General features: G+C 43.5%; 1 protein-coding gene across 10 annotated transcripts in view; it reads left to right on the forward strand.

The window, feature by feature from the left end:
* The window catches only part of WNK2 (WNK lysine deficient protein kinase 2), a 112,407-nt gene that overhangs the window by 26,908 nt on the left and 65,994 nt on the right, over positions 1-19,505 (forward strand). For all 10 annotated transcript variants that reach the window (XM_056337789.1, XM_056337791.1, XM_056337792.1 and 7 more), the window contains exons 3-5: positions 11,359-11,531; positions 12,494-12,714; positions 16,304-16,461. In XM_056337789.1, the coding sequence (XP_056193764.1) occupies positions 11,359-11,531; positions 12,494-12,714; positions 16,304-16,461 (552 nt within the window). The remainder of the gene's footprint in view (positions 1-11,358; positions 11,532-12,493; positions 12,715-16,303; positions 16,462-19,505) is intronic.

Genomic DNA, 19,505 nt, shown 5'->3' on the forward strand with positions numbered 1-19,505 from the left:
TAGAGATTTTAGCTTATTAAACAGCTGTGATCAAGGGGTCTGAGTGCACAGATTCGTAAGAAATATGTCTATGCCTACCAGTTGTGAATCTTCCAGTGCAAGATATATTTTTTGTTTTGGTTTGGGATTTTTTGCGTATCCAGTTTTCAAACTCTTCATGATGGGCTGCAGGTACTCCTGTCGCTCAGCATCACTCACATTTGTATAGGTTCTGTGCCACAGACTTCCATGTTTTCATAGGTCTTGTCCAGCCAAGATTTGAACTATCTTGTTTGCATTTCATAACTAGCATTCGGGTTAGTATTCCAGAACCTTAGCCAAGGGCCTGTGTCTTACCACTATGACTGAAAGAGAACCATGTCACAGACTTCAAGTCAGAAAGTACCACTGTGACCATCTGGTTGATTCCCCTGTACACCTTGATTCATAAGAGTTTCTTGGCTGAATCCCTGATAATCCGTTATCCTCTCCCAGGTAAATGGTGCAGGCTGAACTCCTCGGCCGTGGCCAGTATGGCCCAACTCCTCAGTGATTCTTGTGGCCCATCCTTACAATGGGGTCCACGCTAAGGGGCGCATTGAAAAGCATGCTCTGTACTGGGAGATGCTCCTTGCAGCAGCACGGGCACAACAGACCCCTCTTGCTCACACCACCCCTACAGCCTGGCAGGGCAGCTGCCGGGGGGGCCACGCTGGCCCCCCAGCCCTCACCATGCTGCTGGGCATGGCTGGCTCACGGGCCCCGGCCCGGTGCCCCAGGCTCTGTTTGTGACCTGCTGTCTTTATGCTTCAGCACTCTCCTGAGTCCCTTCAAAGTGTAAAATTTGTTAGGAACGATGAGTGGTTTTTCACAGTTCTTTATAAAAACACAAATCGCTTTGTTAGAACAAAACTTGAGGCCTGCAGAACCTCTTGAAAGTCATCAGGGATGGGTATTTTTAGATGTGCGACATGTTTAGTGAACGATCGCTTACCCAATTTTTATAAACGGATATTTTCTGTTTCATTCTTATTCTTTCTCAATGTGAAGCAAATGCAGTGCAGAAACCTGATTTTATTATGTCAATGCTATTATCTTTATCAACCCAAACATATAATCTCATTGGAAAGTGGCCAAGATCTGTGTCTCAAACCCATGTCGACGTTACTCTTTGGTGCTTTGCTGTTCAAGGGATGGGAAGTCAAATTTTTAGCCATTACTGTGTTTTAGCTGACAAGCTAGCGTTATTCTTTTGAGCAGGCCTATAGAATGTCAGGCTTTGCAGGGGCAAAAAGCAGAAAGAGCAGGTCATGTTGAAGGACTATTTCCCTGTGTTGCCTTCCAGTGAACTTCCCTAGGAAAAAACAGGAGCAAGGTGGGAGGAGGAGGAAGAGTTCATGATACTGCTGGTTGCGGTGCTGCTTATGAGTAGATCTCCAGGGTGTACTGAGGAACTCCTTATCGGTTTTTGTGTGTGTGTGTCCTGGAGATGCGAAGTGTGGACACAGAAGCGTTAAATGACTAGGTGTAGGTGGCTCAGCAGGCTACAATGCCAGGGAAGAACTGGAAAAGTTTCTCCCCAGGATCCATTAAGCTAGATTAAATTAAGATCTATGCAATGACCTGTCATACTCTTCTGTTGTTTATCTAGCTTATATTCCTTTCCTTTGGTGTATTGAAGTGCAGCATGGATGCGTGCACTTGTTCACTCTTCTTTTGTGAACGCAAAGACGTGAAAAGTTATGAAGTGCTGAATTTATTTGAAGGCAGCGTGAGCAAGTTTTCCTTGCTCAGCTGGTTTGTGCTCCAAGGCGGCTCCAATGACACGTCCAGCTGAGTGCAGGCTGCAGTCTTGGGGGCGATAAAGGTGGCAGAAGGCGCTTGGGGCGACTGCTGCGGCCCGAGGGGCCTCCTGCTGGTCTCGGTGCTCACCTGGGCTCAGCTCTGCATTGCTGAGGTGTCTCAGTGCCTTCAGGTGTTATGCTGCATTGGATGGAGAGGGACAAGTGAGAAATGGCTTTTAACTCTCTTACATGACACGAGGTGGGTTTTGTGAGAAGGGTGACCTCATTAAAGGTGTATTCGTTGCTGCATAAGAATTGGGATTTGAAGAACCCTGACAGCATCTCCCTGTGCAGCGTGCTGCAGGCAGGGCTGTGGAACAGCTGTTGGTCCAGCTGTCCGGTTCGGTGGCGACTCCTGTGGTATGCTGAGTTGGTTTTTTTTTTAGTATTTTGAAAATTTTGGAGGTACTTTCCTAGAATAAAGGCGTTTGGTCTGTAATTGGAGACGAAGTCTAAAGGCCTGTGCAGTGGGGATCTTCTAGCATTGGTATGGCTGCCTAACCCATGGCTGACTAGCAAATCCAACACAGTTCAAAGGCTTAATTTTGTAGGTAGAAAATATATATGTTCTGATTTGAATGATCTGTTGCAAATGTGAGAATATATTTCTTGTTACTGCATTTCTGCTTAAAAAAAAAAATGTTCTGAAGGGAATGGCTTGTTTTAAGCGTCTTTTCTGAATTAGTGTTTCACAAGTGATAAAAACTAATAACAAGTGAAAACATTTAGAAGTCATAGAAATCTCACGTTTATGATCTTCCACTTATAAGGCGTCAGCAGATAAAAGTGAATCTGCTTTAGCTAGGGCTCAGCTTTGCTACTGCTGCAGAGAATGTTTTAATCGTTTACAAAGAATTGTACTGCAACCATAAAGCCATGCAAACATTTCTGTTGGCTCTTAGCAGATTTACCATTTTGACAGATTTTACCACTCAAAACACCTATAATGCTGGAAGGTAATGTTACATGGCTGCTCTCAGTGAAACTTTTATTATTTCTGAAAGTTTGTGGCTGTGAGCATCCTGTTCCCCATAGTAGGGATACTGGTGGATTATAATTAATTCACTGGTATGACTATTTCACTTCAAGTGTGTTTTGTGAACCGCAGTATGGAATTTTTAGGTTACAGCAGGATAGGAAGTGCTAGCGATAATGGGATAGAAGTGAAATTTGCCTGTTAGGACAGTAAGTTTGAACACTACACAAGACACGCTTGTATTACATTTGCCAGGGCAAAGCTAAATAAAACTTGCCTCGTTCTGCTAATTCTTCATGCTGGGTTAATTTTGGCTGGCAAAGCTCACTGGCCAAATGAGCATTAACATTTACATGCTGAATGGTAACATGGGATAAATAGCAAGGTTTTAAGGTCACATTGGAAGGCTGATGAGAAAGGCCATGGTGCTCCTCGGGCTGTGTCTCCCCGCTGGCTGAGGAATGGCACCCCCTTGTCTTTTAAAAAAGACAACACTTCTGCTTTGCAAGCACACAGCAAAGAGAAACTGAAGGGGATTTCATACCTGTAAAATAAGTTAATTTAAAAATTGCCTTAGAGTAGTGGAAAGGAGAAAAAAAGATAATAATTGGATGGCTTCTCTCTGCATGCACACACCCTGCTGCTGCCCTGGTCCAGAGACCTGCTGCCCTCATCCGGAGTCTGTTGTTGTACCCAAGTTTTACCAGGAAATGCCAGCCCTTGGGCGCAGTGGCATCGCATCTCCTCCCTCCGCACATTTTCCACACTCTACAGATGACTTTTAAGCAGCAGCACTGAAATGTCTCTTTCTGCTCCTGCTGTAGTCGAGGCCAGAAGGACTGACCCTTCAGAGGGTGGCTGGAGCTGCCACCTCTGTCCAGCTGTGCCACACGGGTGGGTCCAGCATTGGGACAAAGGTAACTCATAACCCCAGTGATTAAAATTGCAAAGGCATCAGCCATTGTGCTTGGAGGTATTTGCATCATCTTTGAGTCTTCTAGCCGGCAACTCATGTTCTTCCAAGTCCCTTAGAAGTGAAGACAGAGGTAGGAGCCTGCTGCAGGTGGGACATGGGACCAGGGTTGCAGGCACATTGGCGTTTGGCTTCATCGGTTTGAGATGTTCTGTCTCCCAGCATTAGGTTGGGCATTTTACATGCCCAAACGCTGTGTTTATGGATGACCTGAAGTAGGTGAAGCAAAATGCTTTTTAAAACCAGCACAAACTGTTGCGTAAACTTAAAGGAATGCTGGGTTCAAAAGTGTATTCCAGGAAAATACCAAATTCTCATTACATGTCTAAAATGGTTTTTGTTTTTTGTTTTTTTGTGGTTTGTCTTTTTTCTTTCTGTGTGAGCAGAGGTGATCTGGTGTCACTGGGTTTGCCCAGCTTTTTTCACACATTGATTTCACAATTTCCTTTGAAAAAGTCATTTTGTGAGGCAAGTCTGAACAGTTTCTGGTATTGCATTTAAAATTACAAGCTTATGTGGAACCTGTGAAGCACTGGTAATTAAGAGAGTTAATGGGGTGCTACTTGCAATTAATTCAATTGCTGGTGACAAAACTTTTTTGTTTAACCATAGGTTATCATAGTGTGGTTGTGTTGGGAGGTTTTTATCTGTACAATTCTCTCTGTCCATGGTGTTGGGTTCCTTAGGTGTTTTCATGGCTTTTGCATTGCGAGTTGTCATTTAAGATGCTAATTCCCCATTCTCCTGCACCTTGCAGGGCGAGGTTTTTTAAGTTCTGACCTTCAGTAGAAGACATGGATCTTCCCATTCCTCTGCTGTAAGGCTTTGACATGTCCCTTAAGCAATTTAAAAAGTAGCAAGCTGTACTTGTGCCTGGCAAAAAAGCAAGCTCAGCCTTTTCTACAGTGCCAGATTTAGCCATAAAGATCCAAATTCAGCTCCTAACTTTCTGTAGATTTCTAGTAATGACTCAGGCAAGTAAATCGCTTGCAGCCTGTTCTGTAGCTCCTGTTCATTGAATTATGAGCATCCTTGGGCACAAGGGCTGCTATTTATGCATTTGCAAAATGAGTTACCACTGGGAAACCTCACTGAGCTTCACTAATACAGCTAATGAATAGTCTGTAACTTCACTGAGGGTGACTTAGTGAAGAATGTTGGCAAAATGCTGATACGTAATGAAGCTGTAATGTTTTTTTCCTGATTTGCAAGTTGTCTAATGGCATCTGCTGTTTGTTCACAGAAAAGGTATCTTCTCCTTTAGGATCGCTTTAAATGATACATGCTTATAAATGAATGTACAGGGGGTGTGAATAAAAGGTCCTGAATACTACTAAAAATGTATAGCATAGGCATAATAACTCTTAAGGCATAGAGCTGGTACATGAGAGGGGCTACTTCAGTAATATCTTGAGCTCTTCACAGTCCCAACTGCTGTGTGTCTGAGCCTGCTTTTGCTCCCAGTTGTCTTTGGGAGAAATCCTAGATTCCAGTGGTAGTGCATTAGACAAGTCTTAATGTGAAACGCAAAGGGTGGTTGCACTGAATGGGTAAAGTTTCATTAATACAAAAATTGTTTTTATTTTTTCTTGTAAAATTTCTTATTCATCTTTATTTATAAAGGCCTTTGAATTTTTAAAATTTGAAAACTTCTGCAAAACTGTGATGTTCCCCTGAAAAGGCGGTACTGACAGTACAGAATTTAATGAATTAATAGTCATATGCAGGTACCAGCTAACACATCCTAAACTCACTGTCAGAGCAAAGCAGGTTCTTGGCTGCCCCTGCGGGATGCCTGGGAAGGCTGCTGTCTGCTCCCACCAAACTGGGCATCCCACTATTGAGCTTGAGCCTGTAGGCTGGACCAGAACTCCACTTCTGTCCGTAAATCCACAGTAGCTCCACAGACAGCTACATAGGAGAAAGCTGTTGATGGATCCCACTACTGATTTCGTATCTCAAGGCAATCTCTGATTAGAAGAGTAGCTGCAGTACATGAGCAAATGTACAGGTTTGGCACACAAATGTGAAAATGTAATAGGAACAGATGTTCACTCTGACTTAGATATTTCATTTCTGTTCTTGTGCCAGAAGTGCCTCTTCAGTTTCCTTTTCTTCACTAACATGGGTAAGACGTTCTGCATGATAGGGGTGAGGCCTTCCCTTGCTTGCCGACCTACCGCTCCTACTCGCTTCACCATCCAGACCTTAAAAGGAGGACTTCGTTATGTTAGGCAAAACTAAATAACCATCAGTAAATACTGCTGTGTGAGCTTAAGCATTTTAAAAATCTCAAACCACCCAACATTTGTAGGCTAGCAGGACTCAGAAGTCCTTAGACCAAGAAGTCTGGGTAAGATAGCAAAGTTGTGCGCCGGGGAGGGAGATGGGATTGTGCAAATGCGTGGGCAGGAGGGGAGAGGGCTTTCAGGTGTGCTTGGCAGGGCTGTAACATGCCAGGTGGGCAGCTTGGACCTGTCAGGGTTGGGGGGGACCTCTCCAGGGTCTGTTCAGGGTGAGACAGGAGGGCTGCAGCTGGCTGAAGCCAGCAGTACCACGGCCCAGGCTTGCTTCACTAGTGAGTGTGAGTTTATTCTTAACTCACTGCCACTTATAAAGTGCTTAAAGAAATTGAATTTTTTAAATGTTACTGAAGGTTCAAGACTAAAAGGAGGGACATAAAGAAATACGATGAAACTGCCCAACAGCCCAGCTTTCTGGTTTGGTGACAGCTGTGCTTCAAACCCTGCTTGTACCTGGCTTTGGGCTTTGCTGTGTAAAAAAAATATTTTTTTAGTGTGGCCTTTTATTTCTTTCATTTGATCCCCTTTCCTCGTGGGGTAAGGATGTAGTTTATTCCTTGATCCGCTAACCCTCACAAGTAGGCAAGAAACTTGACCTCAGTTGTTAATCTTTTTAGAAATCTTCTAAAGACTCAGGTGAAAGTCAGTTTCTTGATTGTATAACTTTCAGAGTCTTAGTCAGAGCCCATATATTACAACCTGGAGGAAATGGTGTTTAGGGATGACTAACAGAACATGTTCTTGCTGTTAATTTGGGTGTCATTCCAGAAATTTAATTCGTAAGCTTTTCCTTTCATTTTCTTAACACATTTACTTATTCCAGTCTTCGCTGCTGTTCCCTGCTAAGGAACTTAATGAAGGGATACATTTTATGTTAACGAAGAGAGGTATTTGTTTGTCCTGCCTGTGACAAGTAGGGAGAAGGAGAGAGCATAGGTGTGTGAGAACAGCAGAAACTTGGGTTTGGGATAGGTTATTCACTTCGTCGGCTTGTGCTGCAAACATTGTTTTATTCTAGTCTCTCAGAACAGGTGTGCAATTTACCAAAGTGAGGCTATAAAGTAGTAATTGAGAATTATTTCTTCCTTCCAAAAAGTGAATAGCTTTTAGTGGTTTGATTAAAACTGACTGCAGCTACAAACTGATTTGCAACAGGAAAGCCAGGAAAACTAATGAAAAGGTAGCTTACTATTTATGAGCTCTCCTCGCCACTTGTTTAATATCCAATTTAAAATTGGATTGCCTTTCAAATGAAGGATACATTGTGTAACCCCAACCCAGTTAATGCTTATTTATATGGAAGGTGAAATCACAGAGCCATACGCCAGCCAGGCTGTATGTGTGCCTGGGCGGTGTCTGTGCTCCTGCTGATGCTGTGCCTGAGATGCACTGTGAATGCTTGCTCTTGTGGTTTATGCCTGCAGAAGCACTCTGTGAGCGCTTAACCGCAGGAGCCCTGAGTAGCTGTAATAATAAAATGTCAAATTCTCAACACATGGTTAAGGCAGCCAACCGTGGATCTGTGTGGCTGCACTGGGGAATGCCTCTTCAAACCAGCCTGCTTTGCGGGCTGCGTGGCAGCAGATGTTATCTCCTATCTGCTCTGGTGTTTTGTATGACTTAGTGCCTTCCTTGCTGCTGGGCATGATTCTAGCCGTGGCATTGCAGTACAATAACAGGCAGTTGATGAGTTTGAGTTGTGTATGTATCTGCAAAGCTGATACATCTAAAACTCTGAGGGTGAGAAAGCTCCTTGTTACTGTGTCCGCTCCCTCCAGTGCTCCGGTTCCAGCTGTGCTGCCGACAAAGTCTGTGCTGAAGCCCTTTGAGCTGACTGTTCTTCACAGTTTATTAAGACAGAGAAACAAGTTAAATTTACAGATTCTTTCTTAGCGGTAACACAAACCGAGCAGACATCTCGCTTCTTGCCTGGTTCTGTTTAACTTCAGTTTGTCTGGAAAAGTTGAACCAGCTCAGTGGAATTGCTGTAGATGTTTGAAGGCTGAAGTTTATTCTAGAAACCTTGCTGCTAAGTATTAGGCTTGAGAAGCTTTTGGTTATTTGAAATGGAATTACAGTGTCGCCTCCGGAGCCAAGACTGTGTCCCAGTACGAAGGTAAAGAGCCAAGAGGTGTGAATGCTGTGCAAGAAGAAGCATGTAGATATCTGCAAACTAATGTCGGTGTCTCCTGCATCATGTTAAGAACGTTTTCCAAGCTTCAAGTCCCATGTCTTGAGGACACTGAGAATAGCAGTGAGGCCATAACTGCCATGGAGCAGCGCGAGGCATGGCTCGTTTGTCAGCTCAGCAGGACGCTGCTGTTGCACTTCTGAAGCTATGGAGGAGCAGGGCTCTGGTGTGTGATTCTGCATCCCCGTTCAGCTGTACGGTGATGTACATGTCTGCCACCACAGGTAGCATGATGGGTGGCGACTCCTTGGGCGTATCTGGAAACTTGCTTCATCCCCCCAGCTTTTGATAAATCTAGGTTATGCAAAGTGATGCCTTGAATCCGGTTAAGTGGATTAGCTTTCTCTAGTGTGACCTTTCCAAAGAATCATATTCCCTGTCTTAGAATTTGATGTCCTAAGGGTGTAAACCTGAAACGACCTTACCTTCAGCATGAGGACGCTTCATCTTCTGTGGATTATATGATGGGGAGTGAGTGTCTGTGAACTCAGTGAAGGTTTGCTGGGGTTGGATTAAAACCAGAGCGAGTCACACAGTTCAACGGGTGTTTTTACTGCTTCAGAGTAGAAGAACGGTTCAACTGTTAAGCCCTTTCAGAAGCAGCTTACGCATTGGCCAACGACTCGTGTCAGGTTCAGCCTGGAGGAATTTAGAAAAGGTTGTTTGAGCCCTCGCAGTGGCAGGGCCCCTCCTGTGGCCGTGAGGGCGGCTGCCCTGCCTCAGGCCCTGCCCGCGCATTTCCCCTGCCCCTGCCCTCACTTCTCAAGTGTTGGTGCTGGACCCAGGCTTTTTTTCTGAGATGCCTGGCTGCTATTCTGATGAAAAAAAGAACACAAAAATCCAGATTCTTTCCTGTAGTTATAGTCAAAATACATATTTGTTTTCCAGAATCACTTTGTTGCAGTTGCCCAGCTTGTTGTCTCAGTACTTTGAATTCAGAAAGCAGCCCAAATGATCTGCTGCTCCTAATACATAGAATATACAGAATATGGTTGTCTGCAATGTCTGAAGGATATTTTTAAAAGTTACCCTTAAAGTCGCAGTGGAAAATTTCTCACAGTGCTCAGAAATCTGGAAATGGGAGTCAGGGGGGATGGTTTTACTTTTTTAATTAATTAGAAGGTTTTTGAAGAACACCTGCTGGATCTGGGTTGCCACCTTTTCCTTTCTCTGCTAGCCCACACTGCTCTTCCTGTCTCATGCAAGGAATTGCTCCTTTTCCTCTCTAATAGCAGTGTGTCTGATTTATTCTACGGGGTTTAAATTAAGAGGAAACTCAGCAGCAGGGGAAGAAGTGATGGATTTGAAAGCAGTTCTCAGGCTCTTCTGTACTGGCTCATTAGACAGCCTGCTGCTTTTTTCTTTTTTTTTTCTTTTTTTTTTTTTTTTTAACTTATTAAAACACAGCTGCTACAGAGCAGCAGAAATACTGCCCTGCGCTGCCACTGGTGTTTGGCATGCTGCTGGGCATGGGGTGCTCCCGGCTGCCCATGGGGACCCAGGCATGGATCCCTGTGGGCACCCAGTGGTGCCAGCCCAGATTGCTGCTGTTGCTCAGGGCAACATTAGCTCTGATGCTCCTCCACAAAATGTAAAGAAAACTGAGAAGCCCCTCGGTAGTCACAGTGTGAAATAGAAATGCTCCCTTCAATGCACACATACTGCTGGGGAAGCAGTTTTTGTGTCTTCCAAGAACAGCCAAAGCATCATAATTTCAACCCGGGCTTTCCTATCAGGAAGTCTCTGTGCAAAGCTGACTTGTTTGTAGCTGCAGAAATTCTTGTTCCTTTATTGAGCTCTTTGCAATCACAGATGAGGGCAGGGTATCAAACTGTCAAAACAGCAGTGGCCCAATCCCTCTGCATCTTGGTTACAAATCAGCTGGGAGCCAGTTTAATTCACGACGTATGTGCTCTTACAAACATGCCTAAGTGAACTGAGAAAAGGAATATGTCTGAGGTTAAAATATGAACTAATTAATCTTGCTGATTTGTGAGTGTTTGCTGCTGTAAGTAAGAACAGTTACACAATTGTGCCTTTCAAAGAACAAAAAAAGGTTCATTTCCAGGGTGGTGGAGGGGAAAGTGTTCCCAGCCTGACAGCCATCCAGGGGAGACAACCCAGATGGTGGTGCTCCTTGGTGAAACTCCCATTTTGCTCTTTACGTGGTCTGAAGAGGCTGGGACATGCATCCAAGCTGCCTGTTGTAGGGGTCTCTGTTGCAGATGAGTTCCAGTGGGGAAGAGAAGGGCTCTGTGCTCCTTGCAGGGTCGCTTCACAGCCTGGAGTTTATAGTAAATGCTTCCAGATTTCTCTAGGAAAACCAGAGTTGTAGGACATGACATTCCTCACATTTCTAATCTAAAAGAATAAGTATTTCCATGTGGCCAATGTGCAGCCTACAGAAGAGGCTGAAGGACAGCTTTAAATCCTTCCTTTGCCAATTTTTGAGGCCATAGAATCAGGCAGAACAGCAAACAAGTAGAAAAGTGTGTGTGTGTGGTTTGGGGGTGTTTTTCTGTTGTTCTTGGGTTGTTGTTTTTTATTGGAGGGGGGAGTATTGTTTTAATTTGTCCCTAGAGCAATGGGATGGGCGGTACAGTGTGGTTGCTGTGGGACCTCACCCAATGGACCTGCCAGAGCTTCCCAGGAGTGGTCGTGGGAGCGGGTGGGCAGTCAGAGCTGTAAAAGGCAGCGGCAGCTTAGCTGGGAGGGCGTTCATACCTAGGAATGAGATCCTGTGTGTGTTAATCTCCCAGGTAATGAGCCTCACCAAACCAAAACAAGAGGTAAATAGCTGTGTGTTGATCCGTCAAGCCACGGGTGTGTTTGTGCTGCCTGAAATATTAATGCTGTCATGTAGCAGAGTGTAGCACAGGCATCTCTTTGTTCAGGGGCGAGTCTTTGTCTTCTTGACACTGGATTTAAGGCGAGTGCCCTAGTTCATACACACTGCTCATCTCTTACATAAAAGATTTTGTAATTGCTCTTGATACAAGCATAAAACAAATCCAGCATTCTGAATACCCTAGCAGTGCAGTGCCTTTATATTTGTCTGTTCGTTGCTAATAATGCCTCACTTTGTATTGTAGGACAGAAAACTCACAAAAGTAGAGAGGCAGAGATTTAAAGAGGAAGCAGAAATGTTGAAAGGTCTACAGCATCCAAACATTGTGCGATTTTATGACTTCTGGGAATCCTGTGCAAAAGGCAAGAGGTGCATCGTGCTGGTTACAGAATTGATGACCTCCGGAACGCTAAAGACGTAAGTATTGCGCTCTTGGTGAGGAGCCTAAGAATAGCAATGGAAATTTTTAGAAAAATCCTACTTTCATATTCTGAAAAAAGGTATCTCCAGATAAAAGAAAAAAAAAAAATGGAGCTGTTCTCTGGTGTCTGTCACTTGTCCCAGCGTTTGAACTGCATTGATTTGACAGGAAGAATTTTGGCCTCCATCTCTTTTTCCCTGCTCTCCTGTTTGTTATGCAACGAGAAGCTGTTCTCTGGTGTGTTTCATCTTCTGCCTGTGACGTTTTAATTTGTCAGGGTGTGTTTTTGTGATTGCTTTTGTGCTTGTATTTGCATGTGTTGTTAGAAATTCAGATAGAATAGTACTTGAATGGTAGAATCTCTTTTTGACGCAGAAGGTGCTCTAGGTTATCCACTAAACAATATTAATTAATAGCTTCTGGTACTGACAATCTTGTTAAGGTTGATATAAAACAGTTGGCATGAATTCTGGAACAGATTTTCAGCCCCAATGGGAGCAGTACTCATCACTGCATATATCCAGTGTGCTGCTCTGCCAGTGCATTAGCAGGTTCTACATTTTTTTCCAAGATGTACCCTCCCAATTAGTGTTTTAGGTAAATGGAGAGGTCAAAGTCTTGTGGTTAAAATTAAACTTCAGTATTATTCTGATTTGAGCATATGAAACCTATTCTAAAGCTGTTCTCTGCATGAAGTGAATTGCTGTACTATTAGACTTGCAAATATTTGGTTGTATTTGCAACAAAAATGCTTATTATCTTCCTCCCTAAAAATGAATGCTCTAATTCCTCCTTTGAAAAGATCTATTTCTTTCAATTTTGTAGTATTTCTGAGCTGCTAATATGGCATCTAATAAGGGGCTTTTATCCAGAACAGTTACAGCTGCTAAAGCCCCTAGAAATCTCTAATAATGCTTCATTTTCATTATACCCACTTCTGTGTGTGTTTGTGCTCTAGGTATCTGAAGAGATTTAAAGTGATGAAACCAAAAGTCCTGCGTAGCTGGTGCCGGCAAATCCTGAAGGGTCTTCTTTTCTTGCACACAAGAACTCCACCAATAATTCACAGAGACTTAAAATGTGACAATATTTTTATTACTGGACCAACTGGATCTGTGAAAATAGGAGACTTGGGTCTGGCAACCCTCAAGAGGGCTTCGTTTGCCAAAAGTGTAATAGGTAATCCTCCTATTCTCCTTGGCTTCCTTCTGTTATGGCGGTTGTCTTTTTAATGTCTTTCACGTTTTGCATTAGTGTTTTTTTCACTCGCAGGTTGCTAGTAGAGATTAAAGTGGTTTTGTGGTGGTTCCTTTCTTACCGCTATAAAAATCTCGATCATTAGGAAATGGTATCGTGACTTTTTCTCCTTCCTTCTCTATCACAATGTAAAACACTTTTGGTTTTCAATTGAAATAGTACTTGGTGTCCGCAAATCCTCCTCCTCTCTCCTTCAAAAGGAGTGGCAAGGGTTCTCAGCAGCTGGTGTGCATTGTCTTCCTGAGAACAAGGTTGGTGCCTGCTGGGGGAGGAGAACAATAGAGAGGAGAGGGGAAAAGAAAGGATGCCCTGCTCTCTCCCTAACAAGGGAGTGCTGCAAAAGCCTGGGAAGTCTTCTGCTTCCAGTGACGCTGGGGTAGGGACCGTTACTTTTGCTGAAGGGAGAGGCAGCAGTGCCCTGTGGAGCTGAGCCACTCTCCTTTGTGGAGAGGTCACAGGGAGCTGGTCTGGCTGGAACACCTTATCCCTGTCCTGGGGCATCAGCAAAACTGGCTGCTTCTGCAGGCAGCTGCAGAGCTCGTGCCTGTCTCCGTGCCATCCTGGCAGACTTCTGCTGAAACATCTCCAGTTTACTAAAAACCAGTAGGTACGAAATTAAAAGAAATTTCCACTAGGATATGCAATAGCTGATGCCCTTGGGTGGTGCCCACATGAGGACTGTTAGAACTTGGGTTTGCTTGAACTGAGAGGAGCAGTTTCTAAATGACTGTTGAAGGAATTTGTTTCCTTACAAAACTTACATTTAATGTTTTCTGTGTAAATATTTTTTCCTGAATTTGCCAGCATTTTGTGCTCTTTACCCAAATGTAGGTAGCAAATCTCCTTGTTCAGATCTGTACATGATTGTTCTAGGAAGCTGCAAACTCCTGAGAAATGATGCTGAAAGCGGGGGAAGTTATCATGCACGTAGTCCTATTTCAGATTACAATATAAATGGAAATTAGATTCTAGGTAATTAGAGTTAGCAAACTGATAGTCACAACCACTGTTCCATTACTACATATGAAAACAGCATCCTATCTTTCAAGGAGTAGTTGCTTCAATAATTATTTTAGCATCTCAGATTTTCAGAGATTATAATTCTTTACAATGATTTGTACAAAAGTATTGACCTTAATGCTTAGGGAGCCTGGTATGGTTGTAGTCAAAATTACAGAAATTTTGGAAATGTGCTTGGATACCTTATTGGTTTATATCTGTTAAGTTCCTCTAGTTTCTAGACTTTAATAATTGGTGGTGTTTTTTCTGTTGAGGCTCAGCATTTCTTCATATAATTTTTTTTGCAGTGTAACAACTGTCCATGGGGCATAATGGAACAATATCAGTAATATCAATACTGGCAATAATACCAGAAATACTAATACAAGTTTTTGTAAAATCAGTTGTTACCACAACACCATCAAAGCATGCTCACGTCTAAAAGAAATTCGATACTGAAAAGGGCTGCAGGTTGCTGGCAAGGTGTCTGCATTCATTTTGGCAATATATCTGAGCTTATCTTTTTCATGAGCAGTGCTGCTCCAAGGAAAGAACTAGGAGGACTTGGAAACACTGATGATATGAGTAATTCTGGCCCCTCCATAGATGTAGTAGCTTTAAAAGAATATTAGTAGCTGCAATTTTATATTGGCTTGAACAGAATGAAGTCAGCATGGCTGAGGTCCAGCTTTTCCCTTGCTGCATTCGTGCCGTTGCTGATGCTTGCCTGACCTTGCAACGTACCTTTGCGGGGAGCCGAGCCAGGGCAAAGCTCCTTCTGCCAAGAGGAGCTGAATAGATGCTGAGCTGCTTTCCATTTAGATGGTCTGTTTCATTTAAGGGTACTTGTTAGGTATTCCTTCCCACCCCTGAGGGATGGGAGAAAATGTCATTTTCATGCTATTTTGGAACAGTATCAGGAATTCCATTTGCTTCTTAGACTAGCGCTATCACTTTTTCAGATTTGCTTTAAATGCTCTGTAATTCATGAGATTCACTCCTGCCTCCGAGTCTTGTTCCTTCTAAAACAAGGTAGCAGCTCCAAAAAACATTCTCTGTGGCAGTTGTTAACTGTTTCAGAGCAGCAGCTACCGCCTGCGTGACAGCTGGGAGAAGAGCCTGAGGAGCAGGCACTAAGTTAAGCTTTCACGACATGGGTCCGGCTGATGGCAAAGGCTGAAGGGATGAATGTCTCTGAGGTGGAAGGGACGTAAACAAGGGGAGAGATCCGTCCTGAATTTTGTAAAACGAATTGTACAGTAATGCTTGTGCTGAGGTTTGTTTTGTGAGTTAGGCCAAGTCTACTTGTTAACACATGCAAAAGCAGAGTTTTTTACTGACAGACCCTAATTTTGAGAGATGTCATTTATGTTGCCATTAAAAAAAAAAAGCTTATGTCAAAAGAACTGGTTTTTCCTGCTATGTCACTACAGTTGTGCTTTTGCTGCTGAGGTAGAGATATCATAACAGGAAACTATGGGACCTGCCAAGGTGCTGGGGGGCAGTTTGGGTGCTGGGGCTGGGCTGGGTGGGCAGAGTCTATTTGGGTCCTTCGAGTGGTCCAAGACCTGATGCGCCTCTTCTGGCATCCCAGCGTGTGTGTCCCCCTGGCCCCTTCCCGCAGCACATGGCTGCGTTGATCTCCTTTCCTTCATCTTTTCTAAATTCAAAAAAGGAAATAAATTAGTCTTGGCTTCTAAGCATAAATTACATGATGAGATTCAGCTCCTGGAATAGATTACCATGGTGTTGATTTTTTTCCCCTTTTGCTTTATAAGACCACGCTTTTCGGAGTAGCTTGTTGTGCAGGCGTTGTAAGGCGCTGCTTGTCGCAAAGCTGCAACTTCCCATTATGAAGCAGCAAGTACAGTGCTTCACCTAATATTTATCCAGTTGCATCAGATTCCTGACACCGTAATCCCAGTCGAGTAGGACCTTATTCTGTGAGTAGCCTCATTGATTTGTCCCACTAAACCAGTGGCAGAATTAGGTTTAATATTTTGCCTGTGACTTTGTAGGTGATTTGTGATACTACTTGCTTTCAAAGTGCTGTCTGTCTGCCAGGTGGTTGCTATGTATCTCTGAGGGGAAAAAAAATATTCACATTTACATTGATGAAAACAATGATGAAGGTTCTCATTTCTTCTTTTCACCTCCACAAGCCTGCAGGCATCCTCCACTCCACTCAGAAAAAGAAACCATTTCATGCCTTCCAGTATGGTCAGGCAGTGTGCCATATCTCTTCCTATTGTTCATTTTTGAATATTTTTTTTTCTTCCTCTTGCCCGTTGTGCTAGCAGCGAGCCATGGATATGTAAATGTGTGCGTGTTGACTTTGGGTTTCTTCCCTGGAGGATGCTTGAGCTTACTCTGGTTATTTCCCTCTTTCGAAACCTTGCGTGCAGCCTTACGCAGCTATGATGGGCATGCTTCCTATAGGCGAAAAAGATCATGGTTAAAGCCATTTAGACTTGATAAAAAATTTACATTCTCTTTGTGTATGTCTGTGTAGGTACACCAGAATTTATGGCCCCGGAAATGTATGAGGAACACTACGATGAATCTGTGGATGTTTATGCTTTTGGAATGTGCATGTTGGAAATGGCTACCTCAGAATACCCTTACTCAGAATGCCAGAATGCTGCTCAAATTTACCGGAAAGTAACCTGTGTGAGTAAACATCCTTAAGTTGCACTGGGATTTTGTCATTTGGAAGTTAAAAACTGTGTTCCAGTGAGGTGTCGGTTCTGTCATGTTTAGTGTGTTGTGGAACTTGAGGTATCTGAGCTCTGGGTTACACAAACTTGTTGCAGGTTTATTTGTAAGCTTGCAGTCGTACGGCTGTGTTGTGTTTGTCTGTACTGCAGCTGCATAAAATATTTTCGGTAATCTTTGTTGCTGATTTTGTGTCTATTGGCCAAAAATGCATAAAACTTGGGAAGAATGAGCAAGGAGAAATCTTCACTCTAGTCTTGCCTCCTAAATGGGGGCTTTTCAGACTTGATCAAGTTTCCTGCAAAGCTAAAAGGGGCAGCTTTTCAGGTTACAGCCTAAATCCTTATTTATATGATGGAGGATGTTTGATTCAGAGTTCCAGCACAGATTCTCTCTGTTTATATCTTCAGACAATTTGTTACACATAGAAGAGCGAAAAGATAGCAGTGTTTAGTTTTGGAGTCAGCCAGAGGAGCTTTATATCAGCATCTTGGAACTTGGCGAGGTCTGGTAATCCCCAGACAGGCACCATGGAAATGGGTTTGCTGCATTTTCAGGTGATGTTGGGCTGGAGGAGATGTCACTCTAGAATAATCTCTACACTGAATAAAATACCCTCTCCAACATTCTCACCCCCAGATTTATTTGTCTCCATGAGCAGTACTGCGAATGCCTGAAAAAAATTCCTGAGTCTGTAAGATGCTATCGCGTTGCAAATCCCTGACTGCAGAGAAACGAGACTTGCCAAAGGCTTTGGCAGCTCTGGTTATGTTTTGTTCTACTTGGTTAAGTGAAACCAAGAGTTGCAGGAGATTTTTTTTTTCATGATAAGCTATGTTAAACAGACTGGTTTGTCAAAGATTTTCCCAGATATTTCTTTCCATCTGGTTGCTACATAAGATGTTGATCTGTGTGGTTTGGCCCTCATGCATCACCAAAAAATGCACGCTGGAGATGTGAAGAGAGTAATCCTAAGAAAGCTGTGCTAAAAGTTACAACGATTAGCTACAGATAATTGTTGCTTTTATTTCTTTGACCTCTAAGGTAGGAAGAGTAGTTACACTGAGCCCATGCATCTCTGTCTCCAAAAGTGCCGTCCCAAAATTACTTTGTATTCCTCTTACCCAGCTGATTGTTATGAGCAAAAACGTTCCTAAATGAAACTTAGTAATAACTGGTTGATTTTGATAGGTGCTTAAGACCACCTGCCTTCTCAGAGGGGTTTAGTCAAGCTAGTACAATGCAGTTCTGTGAAACCCTGCGGTCAGCACACATTGCTCAAGGGCTGCGTTTTGGCACGTGCTGTATGCTGACCTCTCACACTGGGTATTGGAGACGACTTCATCAGATACCCAAAGACTCGCATGTGCCAGGTGATGGGTTTCTGTGCCATTTAAATTTTATAGGTATAGTTTGTGTTCAATATCTGTCTCTTCCCACCACTGAAGACCAGGATGTCAGGAAGCTGGTGCTCATGTAGGTTGCTGTGCTAACTAGCTGTGATGGTGATGGCCTGCTGGGAGAGCGAGGATGCAAAGGATTCAGGAGTCTGTGTTTAAAAAGTTGAGGTCAGTATCACAAGACACAGGAGGGAGGATGTCCCTGCTGGAAGTGAGAGAGTTGTGATGACTTTCTGAAAGTGTGAGGACACATCTGAAGAGGGAAAGCAGCTTTAATTCCATTTTTGTATAAATTGTCGCAAGCTGCCTTTTGTAACTTGGTAAAGCTGAGTCTTCCCTAATGGACTGCAACCCTGATTTCTGGTAGTTTAACTCTTCTTAGAGTGTTGCCTTCATTCTATAGCTATTCAGAAATAATTTTTTAAAAAAAGGTGTCGGAAGCTGCTCAGCAGTGCTGTTTAGCTTCAGCTTCTCACACAAGTGAAATAGGGTTGCCTGAATCCTTATGAGGATGGCTGCTCGTTCCGCATCCTGATGGCACAGTGCTTTATCACATTGCTATTCCATTCACTCCTCCCCTACAAGGAAAAGTTTCTTTTCTTTGGGAGAACAGCTTGTTGGCTTTGCTTAGGTGTGTAGCCCTTTGGGTGGGCTCGAAATGCCATCTCTGTGGGTAGCTTAGGAGACATCTCCTTGGGCTCTAAAGGTTCACATGGTGACAACAGGAGTCTCTTCTAACTTCAGGCTCAGACTAGTCTCCTGAATGTGATACAAACTGAGTAACCCTAGACACCGAATGGCTTCCCTGAGCCGTGCAGGATGTGTTACCTGCTGCCCTGGGCAGGCGCTGCGTGAGCAGCGTGCCTTGCTTGTTTGTGGGGCTGCCATCACTGTTAGCTGGTGATAGGGCGCCCTGGGTACGTGTATGCGCTGTAGAGCCACAAATGATATAGATGACTTCCATTGCTCCATGTACCCAGAGAAACTCTGTGTACAACTCTTAGCCATCTGGAATATTGGTAATTAAGACTTCGTAAGGCTCCTAAGCCTCATTTATCAAAGCAATATCCAAGATGGCCAAGAATAATGATTAATCAGAGGATTCCTAATTAGATGTTATATTTCAATTTGCAGGCTTAAGTAGTTTTTTTTTAAATACTAGTGAAAATCTGAGCCAACTAATTTTCTGCGGCAATAACCTTTACATAGCTGATGATTATATGGTAAATTATGATAACTTCATAAGACTGCTCTTACACTAGTAACTTCAGAGAGTGGAAAATAATGCATATCATGAAGAACAAGTAGTGGCGGAGAAGCTCTTGAAAGGTCACTTTATTACTGGTAAGGGGTATTTTTGAAACAGCTGTCTAGTAGGGAGAGCTGGAGCAGAAAGCATCAGGTACAGGCACGGAGGGTGTGTTTTGCTGTGTTTTTCAGCTGAACTCAGGGCAGTAGCAGTGGGAGCAAAGGCACTGGGATTCTTTGGATGAAAAAATTAGCATTACTATCATTCCAAGGAAAGGGTTAACCCAGCTCTGCGTGGAGAGGGAAAAAGCCCTGTGGAGTGCCATGAGCTGCTTAAACTGTCAGACAGGG

The sequence above is a fragment of the Falco biarmicus genome, chromosome 4 (assembly GCF_023638135.1).
Source record: "Falco biarmicus isolate bFalBia1 chromosome 4, bFalBia1.pri, whole genome shotgun sequence".
NCBI classification, from domain to species: Eukaryota; Metazoa; Chordata; class Aves; order Falconiformes; family Falconidae; genus Falco; species Falco biarmicus.